This window comes from Lytechinus variegatus, chromosome 1 (genome assembly GCF_018143015.1).
Source record: "Lytechinus variegatus isolate NC3 chromosome 1, Lvar_3.0, whole genome shotgun sequence".
NCBI classification, from domain to species: domain Eukaryota; kingdom Metazoa; phylum Echinodermata; class Echinoidea; order Temnopleuroida; family Toxopneustidae; genus Lytechinus; species Lytechinus variegatus.
The window spans coordinates 53268039-53286073 of NC_054740.1; the positions used below are offsets into that span (position 1 = coordinate 53268039).

The 18035-nt window shown below is 38.9% G+C and overlaps 1 protein-coding gene across 1 annotated transcript in view; it reads right to left on the reverse strand.

The window, feature by feature from the left end:
* Positions 1-2277: 2277 nt before the first annotated feature.
* Positions 2278-18035, reverse strand: part of LOC121416641 — a 32693-nt gene continuing 16935 nt past the window's right edge. The window contains 10 exon segments of the mRNA XM_041610122.1: positions 2278-6161; positions 6691-6880; positions 7235-9713; positions 10119-10314; positions 10757-10856; positions 11501-11679; positions 12219-13433; positions 13842-14048; positions 17244-17288; positions 17523-17624. Of these exon segments, the coding sequence (XP_041466056.1) occupies positions 6019-6161; positions 6691-6880; positions 7235-9713; positions 10119-10314; positions 10757-10856; positions 11501-11679; positions 12219-13433; positions 13842-14048; positions 17244-17288; positions 17523-17624 (4856 nt within the window). The 3' untranslated portion in view covers positions 2278-6018.

The following is an 18035-nucleotide window of genomic DNA, read 5'->3' on the forward strand; positions in this document are numbered from 1 at the left end:
GAGGTTGGTTGGGGTGAAGAAAGAGGTCGCTGTTTCATACAATTAAAAAAAGATAGCGCTTGCTTTAATTAGCTACGTTCCAAAAATTTAGAACCTGGTGGGTGTTTCATAAAGCTGTTCGTAAGATAAGAACGACTGGTGATCCTTTCTTTTGGTATAAATGGTGTACATATAGGCGATGGTTTAGCGCGTAAGAAAGGATCACCAGTCATTCGTAAAGTCGCTCTTAACTTACGAACAGCTTTATGAAACGGCCCCCAGGCCAATAATACGTTGAATTGGGGCCAGTTATGTATTCATGAGGTCATATCTTGGGGGCCCCATGGACCGATTCCCACCATATTTTTGGTTGTGTGGGTTTTTCATTATGCTCCACCGAAATATGGTATCAAAAATGTTGAAAAAAAATTGGGACGTCATCACTTTGGTACTCCTACTAATGTTCACAGCTTAGCAAATTTTCATCATGTGCATACCGATTTCACTAAAATTTATACCATAGATAGGATACATGTATGTTTGGTCACATGCCCGAATACCACCCTGGGGGGGGGCTTCTTACATTGACGAGTGGATGCCATGCACAGCCCAAAAAACATGTAAAAAGGATGTCTTTTCCAAGATTGGCACATTACGTACGTAACGTAATAAGGGTGTCAAAAACAAAATAACGAAAAAAAATTTTTTTCGCTAGGAAGGCTACGTGTTAAGGGTTAAATTTGCGAGGGTATAAATAAGTAAGAGTAAATTGCGCCCCAAAATACGTGTTTAGTAGGTGTGGGAGGTGGGGCTCTACGGGCTGTACTAAACCCAATGATGTAGATAAAGGCAAGACTGACAACCGACGTCTGTGACATAATTGAAATATTGCAGTACTTGTTTAAGGGTTCAATTCAGGGAATACTTGACAATTGTATCGATTTGTTTCCAATACGTGTTATAGTTAAGGATGGGGTTTCACACGCCAATCCTTGTAAAGGGTTGCATTTTCAGAATATGGAAAATATGTGTTTAGGATGCTTTTTGAGACCCCATGGTCGTGCATGGTATCCACTCGTCAAAGGAAGTGCCCCCCCCCCCCTCCGGGCTCACATGATGCTATTTGAACCGATCAATCACTGTACAAGCTTTGGGATATAATAAAGAATAACCTGATTTTTGCTTTCTTCTGAATGATGATCTGTAGATAATATTAGTCAACAGCCAATATTTGAATAGATATAAGAGTGGAATTTGCACCCTCCCTCTGCAGCATAGAGAAATAGCCCAGACTGTTAAGGAATAATATAACACTTCTCTGTAATATGAACTATCATACAGATACATGCCTCCAACTACAAAACACAAAACAATGAACTTAAAAAAAACAAAGGACAATTTTTTTTGTTTCGTTTCACATATTTTTTTTAAATCACAAATGTCAATAGAACTTCTTTTGCAATACATTGACAATGGAGCTGTAATGCACATAATATGAAAGGCAAATTCAATGATTTATATCACATGGTACATGTATAGCTTTCAGAAACTGTATATCATGCAATGCAGTAAAATGTTTTTTTCTGATAAAAACTGAGAAAAAAAATAGCACATACAGAATGCTTCTCCAATGATTTAATGGAACATAATTTTCTGATTAATCGATGGTAAAATAAACCAACATGAAATTGTCTCAAAAGTTAAGAGGAGTATTATTTAATTTTATTTTAAATAGACATGACAGCTAATAGAGCAGTGGTCTTGGAATTCAGGTGATGCAGTTGTGGTACCAAGTCTGTGTGCTAGTGCCCTACATGGTCCCTCGGAGAGGACCTTACACCTTCAGTACTCTGGTTACGACTAAGCATTCATGCTTTCTTATAGGCACTAACCATTCTACCAATATGACAGAAGCCAATCAGGAGCTGTCTTTCATAGGACCAATCAGCAGCCATCTTTAACAAAGGCTTTACACATACATATTAATAACAGACAATGCAGAGCGGGAGACATCATCGTTTTGATTGGTAAATTATTATAAATTTGTGCCCAAGCAATGAGCGATGGTAAATTGAAATGAGATTTTACAAAAATGATAAAAGATTATCATTGCAAGATCACATTACTAATTGTAGCATGAGCTATTATACTTAGCACAGTGAAAGAGTATAATGGCGAATATCACATATTTCTAGTGTATGCCAATAACTGACATGCTTATTTATCAATCTTGTGTACAGGCAAACAAATTAATGTTCATTCCAAGTAAAAACATGACCAAACTCAAATTAAGAGAACATGTATGATGTCATACATATCTAAACTACACATGTGCATGTAAGTGTATGGTGTGATAATCATAAATTGACACAATAGGATCAGTACAAGCTTAAAATTATGCAGTGTTTTTTTATATTTGCTAATTTCACAAGTCAAACATACAAAATGGCAACTTCTATACAGATCATCGCTGCACTTGGTAACAAAAATGAAATCCAAATACGACACCTCATGAAAATGCAGGCCCAGAAAGAAATGGTATCTCTTTAAAGTTGAGAAATGTATTTGCACTCCACAAGCCGGGTATAGTGCATCTCACAATGAGCAGTGTGTAAGACAGTTTGGTTTCCTCTGATAGCTGGATATAAGCCAGGGAAAATAGATATATATTTTTTTTATTTGGGCTAATTTTCTGACTCCCATTCATTACAAATTACCTTTAGCAATGTCATCAATTTACAAAAAGCCTGCAGAAACCAGAAGGCAAAAGCTGGCCAGGTAACAACGAAATTGATTGTGAAAAGATGAAAGTCTATTTATGTATTTATTCATAGATGTTTCTTTTTACATGCAAATATTTAGTGGCAAATCGACATTAGCATCTGAGTATTTTCTTCCTGAATATAAGTCATACACGTATAGCAATATTAGATTAAAAGAATGAAACTTGTCAAAGAGTGTCCAATTTACGTAAATCTAGAAAAACGAAATGATGTTTGTGCGTGTCCAATGAAGATGTTTTTCCAATCATTTTGGGCACTTTTGAGAGAAATTCCTGGATAGACATTTCACATTAGATATGCTCATGTGTATAAGCAACATTATCCCAAGTTTAACTCAATTTGATGATGCGATTCATATATTCTTATAATCAACTTCTTTCCATGCTCAAACATGGTCAGATACCATAGACTAAATATTATGCATGTACGTACATACGTAAATGGACATTACTAATGTGAATATAGAGGGTGTTAATGCTGTCTTGCATCACTTTATTGAACAGAATACAATAATGTAACGAACAGTAGGGCTTATATAAAAATAACAATTCAGAATTTCAGGTACATTTTATTCATGGAATCAAACAGAGAACCCAGAACAAGGTCGCATACAACTGACACAGGCAGGGCATATTCAACATAACGGCCCGTGTTCTGAACTCAGGTTGAAATTAAACCCTGGTTTAAAGTTGTGATTTATAGCTATGGAGTGCCAATTGGGGCACAAATCCCTAACAGTACACATCCACTTTATTCATTCATATGACACCCAAATTGTTCATAGTTGTCTGGGAACGATAACGGAAGTATTTTGAACTATTTTTTCTCTTCATTACGAGAGCAAATGGAAACAAGATAGCAAACAATAAGAAATACACAATATAAGTCGATTTTGGAATTTTTGACTCCCCATGATTTTAGCACAGAGTTAGATCATGGCCTAAGTTAAACCTGGCTTCAGAATATGGAGCAAAGTATTAAAAAGGAACATAAAGTACCAGAGGAGTTACTGAAAAGAAAATATATTATAATCAACTGAAGTGACTCAAGATGGAAAATTGGATGAAAGTTTAATCTTAATACAGGTGAATGTTTCCTTGTCAAATCTCTGAGGAACACAAAAATGTGTTCAACTTGGGTAAAATTCAACTTATAGAAGGCCAGTCTATGCAGACTTAAAGTGATATGTGTGTCAGTAGAATGAGATTTATGACCAGCAGCCATTTTGTAATGTCACTGAAAATTGCCTTATGGTTAAGTCGTTCTACCACTGGCCTGACAGTTGCTGGAGGCAAAGCCGAACTTGGCCAAAGAATTCATCGCTTGTACATCAAGTTTGTTTTCTCCCAAAGAAATCCCTGTAACAGGTATTTCCATTGCTTTTCACCAAGTCTGGGTCAGTGATTAATAATCCACTCCCAAATAAAGCTGACACCTTTACTTCTTTAACTGTATATACATTGTAAATACTGCATGGTTTTGCCAATTATATTGCTTTTGTTAACAAACATCAAATGGGGTCCATATATGATTTAATCACCATTGACAATGCCTATAACATAGGGAAGGCACATAGAGCACATTCAACAGCTTCTACATCTTGCCACATTTCAACATACATCTACTGCATATTTACATAGTCTATGTACATGTCTATTTACATCTGTATGTACAATAATATATATGTATATACAACATGGGTCAGATTACTGCCAATTCCGAAATTAAAAAAAAATACCAATAAAATCATGCTAACGTTTTTAAAAGGAAAAAAAGGGAAATGGAAATACATGTACACAATTCAAAATTTCAGTACTTTTTATTCTTAAGGATAATCACAATTTATCTAATAAGAATTCAATGAATCTAATCTCTTTCCATTTTACCTGCATTTGTACTTGGAAATTCCTAGCCTGCAGAAAAAAGGAAAAAAATAATCCCCTTGCAAAAGTTTAGACTGGTCGATGAATTTCAATAAAATTCAATCAAAGTAGTGATTTTTTTTTTATTGAAGAAGAGTATTATTTGATTTTAAATACAGTAAATGTAAGCCAGAGTGATTAATCAAATGATTATGAAGTGCTATATGAACTAGAAAAAAAACACTAATATCATCATTATACTTATTTCAAATGTTGAATTGTCATAATTTTTGCATGTTAATCAATGCCTTCCTTCTTCTGAAATGACATCATGGATGATATACATTTATAATAAGATGTTTTTTTCCCCTGAAAATAAATATAATTTTCTGAATACATAGTTTAACTCATGTTCGTACTCATCTAAAAGACAAACTTTTGGAAGTGTCATTTATGTTGGGTTCAGATTTGTCGTCAGAGACTGTAAAAGAGGAAGAATTTTTACTTTCAAATCTCCCTCGACACTTGACTATGATAAATATAGGCAATGAATAATCAGTCAAAATACCCCCCCACCCCCATAAGCTGGGGTCTGTTTCACAAAACTTATGACAAAATGTTCACCGATATTCCTAGTTGCATGGGGTGTATAACGCATCAACTCACTGCTCAGATCACGCTCCGGGGAATGCACACTATTGCGAAGTCGTCAATGAGATTATGCCTTGCATACCATATGAACATTTGACGTTTAAGCGTGACTTTAAGTCGCACTTAAATGTTCATTTGCGTCCGTATAAAAAGCATCACCGCATTAGTCAAATAATGCTAAAAGGACGCACACTACTTCATATTAATTAATAAGATTGCGCGCTACATACCATGTGCGAGTCAGCACTAAGCATGACTTTTTAAAGTCACACTGAATTCTTTGTGAAACTCTCCCCCTGGTTTCCATGTTGATGGAATATAACAAAAACAGATCAAATGAATACAGGCAAATATAGTTTCTCATGAAGCCAGGGCTATCAGCCAACTAAGTTCTACCACAGGTCATGAAAATGAGAAATTAGCACAATCTATTCAAGCTATTGAACATCGATATCAATACATTTTACATGGATAGGGCTACAATGTGCTCGTTTGAAGCCAAAAAGGTCAAAAATTCAAGCGTACACAAAGTTTCACATTGTTTTCTATTACTTGTCTGCGTGTGCATTGTGTTGGTATGTCCTATATACTATTAATTGTGTCCTTGGAGTATTTTTCATTTGCCTCATGGTCGTGCTTGCAGCAGTGCAAGGCAAGCCCCATCAAGCTTATGAATAGCCATGCTCTATGAGGACCAAGGAAAAGGTGGTAAATCAGAAAACGGAGACTGGTAACCTATCTTTTCACAATGCTACAATGTTATTGATACGTTCCAAGTCGCCAAGAAGGGTTTGCATCTTGGTCTTGAGGAAAGTGTCGTTCATGGTAGCTAGACCTCGGATGTCAGGGCTCAGACCCGGTAGCTCTGCAAACTGCTGCTCAAGAGCTGAAAGGAAGATAGATACAAATCAAATTTATGAGTGATTCCAATATTGTATAGCATGGTCATCAACGATTCTCAAATCATCATCCCCAATGCCATTTTCCTAAAATATTTCACCCATTCTCTTCCTGTTATTTTGTTCATCATCATCATTATCATCACCGCCGCCGTTGTCATCATCATCATCCACAATCATCAACAAATAAAATTTAATAGTGATTCAAATATTGTATAGCATGGTCTTCAACAATAATTCCCATTACATCATCCCCAATGCCATTTTCCTTAAGTACTTCACCCATTCTCTTCCTGTTATTTTGGTCATCATCATCATCACCGCCGCCATTGTCATCATCATCACCACCATCATCATCATCACCACCATCATAATCATAATAATCATCATCATCACCACCATCATCATCATCACCATCATCATCATCATCATCATCACCACCATCATCATCACCATCATTATCATCTTCATCATCATCACCCCCCCACCACCACCACCTCCCTACCAACCACTTACCATTTGCCTCTTCTTCTATGATATCCATCCTCTTCTCCAGCTCGGCTTCTAAGTATTCAATGTGTTCCCTCAGGTTCTTCTTGCATACACTCAGCGGTACCTTGATGATTTTCAGTGACCCCTTAATCTCGATCTCCTCTTTAACAGGACTTTCCTCTTTGGTGGCTGGTACTGGGACATCTGACACATTCTATAAAAAAAATGTAAGAAAGTTGCAACACAGGGGTCAGATTAACTTTTCATTGAATTCTGATGAAACTGATGAATAAGCTTCAGCATTTCCTGTTTCTACATGCACACATGCAACAGATCATTTGTACCTTACTGGATGAAGTTCTTAGAATGCTTAAGTGGCAGTATGCTCAGGTTAAATATTAATAATAAGCCAAGATATTAAAAGTCTTCACCTTGTATATTCAGGAAGAAGACCTTAAAGCCAGTTATATCCCAATTACTGGCCTAATTTCAAGCATGTTTCCATTCACATTACACTGAAAGTGTTTGAGAAATTTTTGCTGGGGTAAAGAACAATACAAAATCTTACCTGGACAGATGTCCATACACCACTCCCACCCGAAATCGCTTCAGGGTTGATTGATTGGTTGGAGTAGCCCGACGTTGATGGTTGGTCTTCGACTTCCATGGGAACAGGAGGGGCCACTCTGCTCATCCCCAATGGACCAAGGGCTCGGACATCGGGTGTGACAAATGCTTGGTTATCACCACCAGGCCCAACTACATTTGGCAAGAGCAATCCTCCAGGATCAACACCAGATGCCGTGGCCATCTCCTTGTTAGCAGGATCCAATGACATGGTTGGGGCATCTACTGTCCCAAAAGCACTGGTGTCAGGAGTGGGATGCAGCGATTCTGAAGGTACTGAAGGACCAACAAGAGTCGCACTATCACCCGCTGCTAGATTTTCTGCTGTATTTGCTTGAACTCCCTCCATATTGGAAGATGCAACACATGGGTTGGTGTTTGGTGGAACACCCGTTTCCACGCAAGAGTCAGCAGGGATAGCGTCAGTGTCATCTTGCGCTTCGGGCAACGAATCTTTACTCTTCTGTATATCTGCATATGATTTTTTCTGGTTTGTGTCTTCAGGTTTGGCATTATTATTTGTCTGTACTTCTGGGTCCATCACCTCAGGATTTGGAAAGTCCTGATTAGAAGGATCTTCTACTGCCTTGGTATCTTCTACTGCAGGTTGGACATCACTCACACTATCAAGAGTCACTCCTTCAGGTGCTTTAACATCTCTTATTTGTTCACTGTCAGGTCGTGTGATGCAATCCTTCTTTTCAGTTTCCTTGTCACTTTCTGAACTAGCAACATTCACGTTCAATGGACTGGCCCCTTCCTTCTGACTTTGTTCATTTGTAACATTTACATCTGGAGAAACTTCAGTTACTTTTGATATACGAACAACAGTTCCTTCAGGCTTCGATGTGGCAGCAACAGCACCGTCGTCTACACTAGCATCAGCTGATACTGATTCTGGAGTAGCCTCAGTTTCAGTTGACTGCCCTTCCACAATTACTGCTGATGTTGGTGGTGCAGCAATGGAGTCATCAGCACCTACTTGATCTCGAGCTATTACCGATTCTGCAGAAGCCTCACTTAATGCTGACTCCGCTACTAGGGTTCCTTCATGTTCTACAATTGGAGCTACCGAGTCACCATTAACTTGTTCTTCAGTCACAACTAAATTTGAAGAAGGCTCACTTGTTGTTGGTTGACTCTCTGAGGTTCCTTCAGGTTTTGTTGTTGGAGCAACTGAGCCATCATCTACTTGAGCATCAGCCACTGCCGATTCTGGTGTAGCCTCATCTTTTGTTGATTGATGAGCAACAGTTTCTTTGGATTTTGATTCTGGAGCAACTGATTCAGTTGATCCAAGATCTCTAGCATCTACTACTTCTGGGATGGTATTCACTTCAGTAGTCATCAAAGGAGGCTCCTTGACAGGAACAGTGTCCAATTGAGATCCAGACTCAGAAGATGATGGACCACTTTCAGGTACTTCTGAAATGTCCATACTCTCATCCTCCTCCTTTGTTTCTGTTCCCGAAGTCCGACGTAACACTTCTTTGCATTTCTCGGGCTTTGCATCTGCTTCATCCAAATCCATTGAACTCTCTGTATCAAGACTGCTTTCATCTTGGGGTAAGGGGCTCCGTCTGTGTGTTTCTTCTCTCCTGTCATTGTGAGTAAGTGGCTGAAACCGCATCATACCAGCTGCCTCTAACTGTTCCTGGCTGGGGCCAGCAGATGTTGACGGGATGTCACTGATGTCCACAATCGCTGGCTCTTTTGCTGACGACCTGTCCGCACCTGATGACATCACAAATTTGACTGAGGGAGGCTCAAAATCTTCACTCTGGCTCTGCTGAATCACTGGTGTCTTTGGAATGTTAGCCGAAGAAACCTCACCAACATCACCAGCATTGAATGATGAAGATGATGAAGATGCTCCATCTATTCCTGGTGTCATAACAGCAGAAGGATCCATTCTTGGTGCCATAACAGCTGAAGCATCCATTCCGAGAGTATGTCCTGGTGCATTCTTGACCTCCATTCCACCCACAACGTTTCCAAGCGCTCCCATCCCGACATCTACCACTTCCCCCTGCGCGACGCTAGTCAGTCCACCCATCTCCACATCCCCTAGATTCTGGTCTTCCTTCAAGAGGCTTCCGTCAATCATGGATGATGCAGACGAGTCAAGTCCAACCTCACAAGGCAAAGCCAAGTTTGCCAACGTGGCCATTTCCAGGTCACCACTCATGGCCATGATTCTTGCGATCTGCTCCGTCTCTTGCGGCGTCAAGCTCGCCTCTGGGTCCAAGCTCCCATCAATACTCAGGGAGTCTTTGAACTCGGACAAGGCAGGATCCAGGGTGGGACTCAAGCTGGATTCTAGACCTGGATTGGCAAGAGGGTCTGGCTTTGGTGTCTCTGGTACCTTGGGTTTTAACCAGGATCTAGCCCACAGTTTCATGGCAGGATGGTCATCAGTTCTGTGGAAGAAAGGAAAAAATGGTCAAACAAAATCAAACGAACATTACTTAAGTGTGTACACTCAACTGAGGTGATTCTTTCCTGTCAGATTTTGAAATTAAAACAAAAAGAAAAGCAGGAGAAACCACATGGCTCTGTATCTTCTAGATTGCCCAACTACCATTTCTTCAGAGTCTCCAGGGTGTTTTTTCATGTATATTCATTTTAAAAAATGCCCTGACTTTCCAGAAATGTCCCATCCAGTATGATAATCCAACTAATGTGTCCAGACTCCAGGACAAATTTATGCGTCTATGTGTAATAGACACTAATCTCCATATGACCTTAAGGCAAATCCACAATCGCTTTAAATGGGAGGGGGAGGGATTGAGGTTTATGAAAAGAAAACTTAGTGATTGACTCACTGAAGAATATGGAGCTTCTCCCGGAGTCCTCTCAGGACCTCGTTGATGACGTGCATCTCGCCGATGAGACGGTTGGTGGCTGCAAGGTTGTGAGACGCCTCCTTCATATGTTCCTTGGGAGCGAAGGAAAAGGATGCCAAGTCCCCATCATCCAGCCATTTCTGGCCATAGCGGTACTTGGCACTCACTCTCTGGTCTGAAGAACAGATAAAGAAGATTCAAGATTCATTAAAACACATGAATGCAGCTGAACAGCTGAATCGACAAATGTATTACAATACAGAGTAAAAAATACCCATGAAATCAACAAGTAAACAAAATTACCCCCCCAAAAAAAAAAAAGAAAGAGCATAATTAATTGCAAATATAGATTCAAAATATGGTATCATCATAGTGCATAAGTAATATTTTTGTAAAGCTATGATGACATGTATATGTTTTGGAAAAATCATTAACTTCTAGATTTAATAGAGTAAATTTGAATGGTACTTCAATAAGAAATTATAGTGATAATGATAAAGAGGGAGTTGATATAATGTCATGTTCAAGACAAGAAAGATAAGAAAGCTGTGACATTTTATGCAGTTTCGCTAATTCACAAAACAGTTATTACATATGATATAAAACTGATTTCTCACCTCTTGGATTGAAGCAGATGAGACAGACATACTGATCAGGAACAGTGGATTTGGTTAGTCCCACACAGCTACTATGCTGCCAGCAAAGACAACGTTCACACTAAGAAAAAAAAGAAGAATATTGTTATGAGGTGGGAGTCTTCAGAGCTGGCCCTGTACCACAAAGCTTAGTGCTTGATCTTTGGGCTGATTTTAATGCTTAATTACATTGATCATCATGTGCATCAATGTACGATCAATCACTAAGCTTTGTGTAAAAGGCTCCTGATGTGCTTAGGAAACGTCAATTCAAATTAATATAATATAAATATCATACGAACGTTTGAAATTAAGTTTCATGTAATTGATTGTTGAAAAAAATTAATGGCTGCATTTACTGCAAATTACAACCATGTCTGTCTTAAAATACAAAAGTAATTTTTTGTAGTTGCATCAAAGAGAGAAATTTTTCTTGAGAGGGAAGACAGGAATAAAAATAAAACAACCACCATCATCAACATCATCATGATGATCATCATCATCACCATCATCACTACCACCACCACCACCATGATCATCGTCGTCATCATCATCGTCATCATCATCATGAAAATCATAATGATGATGATATGACTTATCTAAGTGCCAAACACACTCCATAGAATGCGTAAGTCACATAAAGACCCGAGAATTAAATAGAAAGGTGTCGAGACTTTAAGACATAGAGAATGAAAAAGATTAAAAACATAATAATTCTAAACCAACCTGTATCATGAAGCCCTCTTCTGTCTTTCGGTAGCAGATACACCTGACGATCTCCCCCTCACCGCTCCCTCTGCCATGACCAGGATCCGATCTCTCAACACTCCTCAGGAGCTGGGACTTCAAGATCGGGGCAGGGTGCCGAGAATAGTTCTCCTTGAACTGGGAAACAGGAAGAGGCACTGAAACAAAAGAATACAAATAAATAATTTTGGATGACTTGGTCTCTTTTGGTAAATACCGTGGCACGCATCCGTTTTAAGAGTTGGGACTTCGAGACCAAGGATGGTGCCAAGAATAGTTCTCCTGGAATTGGGAAACAGGATAGGGCACTGAAACAAAATAGAAAGAACTGAATGGCTATGATCTCTCCTGATGGAAGGGTTGATGAAATCTAAATTTTGGGATGAATTAACACTTATACAGTGTGAGTCAGATATTTTTTTTATTACCCATTGTTTAAAGAGGATAATCAATTTTGTTATTAATCTTGCAGGTAGAGTACATGCACTCCTGTTTCTTTTGATACCAAATTTGTTGGGATCCTTTTAATGGTTGACTGAACAGGATCGAGTTAAGCTGAATGGTTTGTCCCAACTCCAAACAAGTTTCTTGACTTCATATTCGCACTGCACCTGCAAGCTAACTTATTCAATTTGGTTTTTGAAATATTTTGTTAGTGATTCCGTTATAAATACCATCATAATCCAGTCTTACTTACTTTCAAATTGGAATTCCTTCTTCTTTTTCTCCAGGATGTATTCATCAATGTCCTTGTACTTTTGGCTCTTCAGGATACCCATCTTCCCTCCATCCTTCTGCCGCTTCTTCTTTTTCTTTTTCTTCTCCTTTTCCTTCTTCTTCTTTTTTTTCTTCTTCTTGTCTTTGTGCTTTTTGTGCTTGTCCTTGTGTTTCTTGTGTTTGAGTTTGTCCAACTTTGACATGCCTTCTCGCTTTGTGAATCCTCCCGCCTCGGCCTTGGATGAGTCCTTCCGTATCAATGGAATGATTGACGGAATGATGGTGCTGCCTGATTTGGAAGTCTTTTCAGTCTTTTTAGTAACGTCACTTGTTGCCAACAGGCCTGCCTTTTTAGATGAATCCTTCTTAACTGTTTCTCCACCACCTTCACTTGAAGACCCCTTCTTTTCCTTAGAACTTTTGTCAGACTTGCTTTTGTCGGATTTGCTCTCGTGTCTCACCCTACCAGTTGCTGACAGAGACTCATTGACTTCCTCTTTCTTAATCCTTTTCTCTGTCTTTGTAGATGGATGGGACTTTGATGGCTTAGTGGATACATTCTCTTTTGGTGATTTAGTCGACAAGTTTTCCTTTGATGGTTTTGTTGTAGTCATTTCCTTTGGCGACTTCACTGATTCTTCAGCCGATTTAACAGCTGAAGTCACTTCTTTTGTTAATTTAGCTGCAGTTGTTTCCTTTGGGGATTTGGTTAATGTGGTTTCCTTTGGTGATTTGGGTTCCTTCAATGGTTTTGGCTCCTGAGGCGGCTTGGTGTCTTTGACAGTACCGGAGGGTGGTGTCCCAGATGGAGACTTGGGCACCTTGGATACCTGCGGCGGTGGACTCTTAGGTGACTTTATCGGCTGCGGCGGCGGAGGAGACTTGGGCGACTTCATCAGCTGCGGAGGAGGAGGAGACTTAGGCGACTTCATCAGCTGTGCAGGAGGACTCTTTGGCGACTTCGACGGCTGGGCTGGAGGAGACCTTGGGCTTCTGATTGGAGGTGGGGATCTAGGAGACTTCATGACGGGAGCCTCTGGTTTCTTTGTCCCTTGGGTGGGAGAGGAGATTGTGTCCGGTGCTGATGATCGCTTGGCAACCAGTCTAGCCGGAGGGGAGGATGGGGAGGTTGAACCAGCAGCTGGACCAGAAGTATCTGAATCCCTTCGAATCCTTGATGACGATGTCTGAGTAGCTGTGGAAAGGTAGAAAAACAAAATACATATTGAACAATGTCATCAACAAATACAAAATTTGAACAAACTGATTGTATCATCATGCAAATAAATATTCACACTGACCAAGAAAACAAATTTGCAGATGATAATAATACATAGTAGAAACAAATGTAAATATTTCCTCCTGGGTCTAATGAACCAAGAAAATGCTTCTTAAAAATTAAACAAGACATGTGTAGAACCAAATGCACCTATAGTCAACCGATTGTCTCCTTTTTAACTCAACTACATCATCTGCTCAAGCCTGGCAGCAATGACAATTTGGAGCTTTACAACTTTTCAAACAAACTGAAAAACAGACACAAATAATGTTGCATGCAATTCAATTTCCCTATGATTCGAGACTTAGGAAAACAAAAACCAACCTGAATAATTCCTTTTCCTTGGCCTCGAGGACGGCTTGTCCTTATCCTTGTCTTGGGGTGGACCAGATTCGGCGCCTGGCTCTGCGTGGTAGTACTTCATATGGGACTCAAGTAGACTGGCCTTCCTGAATGACTTGGTACATCCAGGGACCTCGCACTTGAACTTGTTGTGGTCCAGGTCCACGATCAACTCCTTAGGTGCAATGACTGTAAGTCAAAGCCAAGAGAAAAAAAGTAGCAGTTAGGCTTTGGGTTTAATCATACCCAAACAATGTTTAATGACTTCACAAATGAGAATGATAATATATGTTACTCAAGCCCAGCGCACACTATGCAATTTGATAGGCCACATTTTCAAAAAATAAATCGCATTTCGCATTAAATGTGAAAGTTCCAAGAAGTGAAAGTATTTTATATGAAGTTCGGCATTACGTTAGGAATAATAATACCATAATTATTTACTTTGCTGCAAGCCCAAAACGACTTCAAGTGACAGTTGATGATGACATCGTTATGATTTGAAAATGAATTTGTTTTTATTTCTACAGGGAGGCTCAAACTGGTCTGAATTTTAATTTCAGTAGTCCTAACACTAAGGGCCCGAATTCACAAACATGGTTTTTAAAACCATTGGTGGAATCCATGGTTTATGCTTATCTCCTGTATAAATAACGCTTATTTACCGCGTATATTGTCACAGTGCGCCGAATTGATGCCTGTTGCAGTGGTTATCCACCCTATTTTATTCACGAGTCCACTGTATTGAATTTATGAGTCCACTCATCAAACATTGGATTCCTGAATAAAATAGCACAATTAGCCATGGCGACAGGCATCAATTTGGCACACTGACAAAAGCGCATATCAGCATTGGGCATATTTTAATAAACATGGTGAATAAGCGTAATTTATACAGGAAATCTGCATAAGCCATGGGTTCAACCGATGGTTTGAAAAACCACCTTTGTGAATTGGGGCCTAAGATTTTATTGGTTGGACTGTCCATACCAAATGTTATTTACAGTTTCTTTGAAATTTGGATTGCAACAAATCATTTAGTGTGCACTGGGCTTAACCCTAAATAGATTGGGCTATTTCGACGCCTAAGACGGGGGGGGGGCTGATTCAGCCCCCCTTATGATATCTCGGCCGTCGATCGCAACGTAAAATTGGCATTCCCGTTACCCATGGCATAATCTACACAAGTGGAATGCCTCTGGCCGTCTCACCTGCATCACGCGGTTCAATATAGCAGCAGTGCTGACTTTGAATACTACTCTAACTCGCACAAGATGTTCAGTGATACATGGTTACTCTTATGTCCACTTTTTATGAACTAGACCAATAAACTTACAGAGATATGATGGTTATTCACCAAAAAACCCCAACATGGCCAAAGTTCATTGACCTTACATGACCTTTGACCATGATCATGTGACGTGAAACTCAAACAGGATATTCAGTGATACTTGATTACTCTTATGTACAAGTTTCATGAATCAGATCCATAAACTTTCAAAGTTATGATGGTAATTCAACAGATACACCCAATTCGGCCAAAGTTCATTGACCTTTGACCTTGGTCATGTGACCTGAAATGTGCACAGGATGTTCAGTGATACTTGATTACTCTAATGTCCAAGTTTAATGAACTAGCCCAATAAACTTCCAAAGTTATGATGGTAATTCAACAGATACCCCCGATTCGGCCAAAGTTCATTGACCCTAATGACCTTTGACCTTAATCATGAGACCTGAAACTTGCACAAAATTTTCAGTGATGCTTGATTACTATTATGTCCAAGTTTCATGAATCAGATCCATAAATTTTCAAAGTTATGATGGGAATTCAACAGATATCTCCAATTCGGCCAAAGTTCATTGACCCTAAATGACCTTTGACCTTGGTCATGTGACGTGAAACTCATGCAGGATGTTCAGTGATACTTGATTAACCTTATGTCCAAGTTTCATGAACTAGGTCCATATATTTTCTAAGTTATGATGACATTTCAAAAACTTAACCACAGGTTAAGATTTCGATGTTGATTCCTCCAACATGGTCTAAGTTCATTGACCCTAAATGACCTCTGACCTTGGTCATGTGACATGAAACTCTAATAGGATGTTCAGTAATACTTGATTAACCTTATGGCCAAGTTTCATGAACTAGGTCCATATACTTTCTAAGTTATGATGTCATTTCAAAAACTTAACCTCAGGTTAAGATTTGATGTTGACGCCGCCGCCGCCGTCGCCGCCGCCGCCGCCGCCGTCGCCGCCGCCGTCGGAAAAGCGGCGCCTATAGTCTCACTTTGCTTCGCAGGTGAGACAAAAACTATGATATCAATTTCTGCGAAAAATCTCATTGCTCATTAATTATGCTAATTTATACGTAAAATCATAAGTTTGCTCTAATTAATAAAATAATGCCCCTAAAATGCTAATTTTTGTTTCACATACTCTAGATAGGCATCTGATAAAATTTATATTTCAAAAATTTCAAAAAAACATGCATTTTCTTATGTATTCTATTGTTTTCTAAATTTCTTATGTATTTCTTTTTTTTTCGACCTTTTGTTTTTTATTGTTTTTTCGATGGATATTGTCCGGGACTTTATTTTGACCATAAGCAAGATAAAATTAATTGATTTTTAGCAGTGAAAGGAAAAATAATGATACATTTATGAATTTTGGCTAAAAACACTATTTGCATTGGATTTGTACACAAATTCACGTTTTTGAGTAACTTTGGGTCTGCATGCACTTACGAAATGTTGCATAATTTCGGAACCGCGTACCCGGGGGTCACAATTTTGGTCTCAAAAGTTGTGCGAGACTTGAAAGTCAAAAGTCAGTGAGCGACGCAGTCAAAAAATTTCGAGCGGCGGATTCGATTTCGAGCCCCCCCCCAGACTTTTTAGGGTTAAGATTAATTTCATATCTGCCTAGTATTCCTGCCTATTATGGACAATAAATCCAAGCCAAAAGAAAAAGGGTAGCAGTCAAGATTTGGGTCTCGTACTCTAGCAGTCAAGTAACTCTTGTGCTTATCATACCCAAAAAGTGTTTGATAACGTTATAAACCACCAATGACAATAAATCTGTTATCGTCGCTGAGATTAATTTCACATCTGCAAAGTATTCCAAAATATTTCATTATTGGACTATAAATCGAGACTACAATTTGGAATATAACCGTTAAAAGCTTTGAAAGCATGTCTGTAATCAGGACAAACAAATTGAAAACATGCACAGCATGATATACTACCTTCCAGGTAATGTCAGAAATTATATGAAGGAAACATTTAGTTGCAAGGGGGGGTGTCATAATAAAGTAACCAAAATAATAAGTATGAAAAAATAATTAACAAATGTCAAAAAACAGATGCTTTTACTTACATTTTGTTGGATCCTTCAAGTGTCCAATATGAGTATTGGCAAACACTGCAAAAAGAACAAAAAAAAAATGATTATTTATAAATAGGCTCCATAAGCATTTTCACCACCACTACCATCACCATCACCCAAAACACCACCACCTTCATCACAATCACCCTCATCATCATCACCACAACCATCACCATCATCATCATCATCATCACAATCACCATCATCATCATCATCATCATCATCACCATCACCATCATCACCATTGCCATCACTATCATCATTACTTACAAGGTTCTTTTGTAGCGATAGCTCGTAGTTTTTCCAGGTTCTTAGCGACCTCCAGACGTTCGTCCATTGAGATGTGCTCCACCACAGGGATAATCACATGCCCTGGAAAATAAGAAAATTAATTCAAAAGGAGAACATGACAAAAACATCTCTCTTTGCCTGCAAAAAAAACCACACAAAAATCGAGGAACACAGCTTAGGCACTTACAGTAGAGCCCCTACTGCCCATTCCTGTTTGGAATGTTTAGCATGTTTGTCATCTTTAACTGCACCAAAACTTTTTTTCAAAGGTTGTCACTATATCATTTTTTATTTCTAATCATAAGTACATCTCACCGAAGAATACAAAGTTTGATAATTAGAATACCCAAAATCTTTTAGGTTTAAAATTTTATCTTTTTTAAACTTAAGAGCCAATGAACATAAACGTTCATAAATCAGTGGTCACAAGAGATATGAATATTGAGATTGTTGATTTACAGTATAACAAGTGGAATGCCTCTGGCCGTCTCA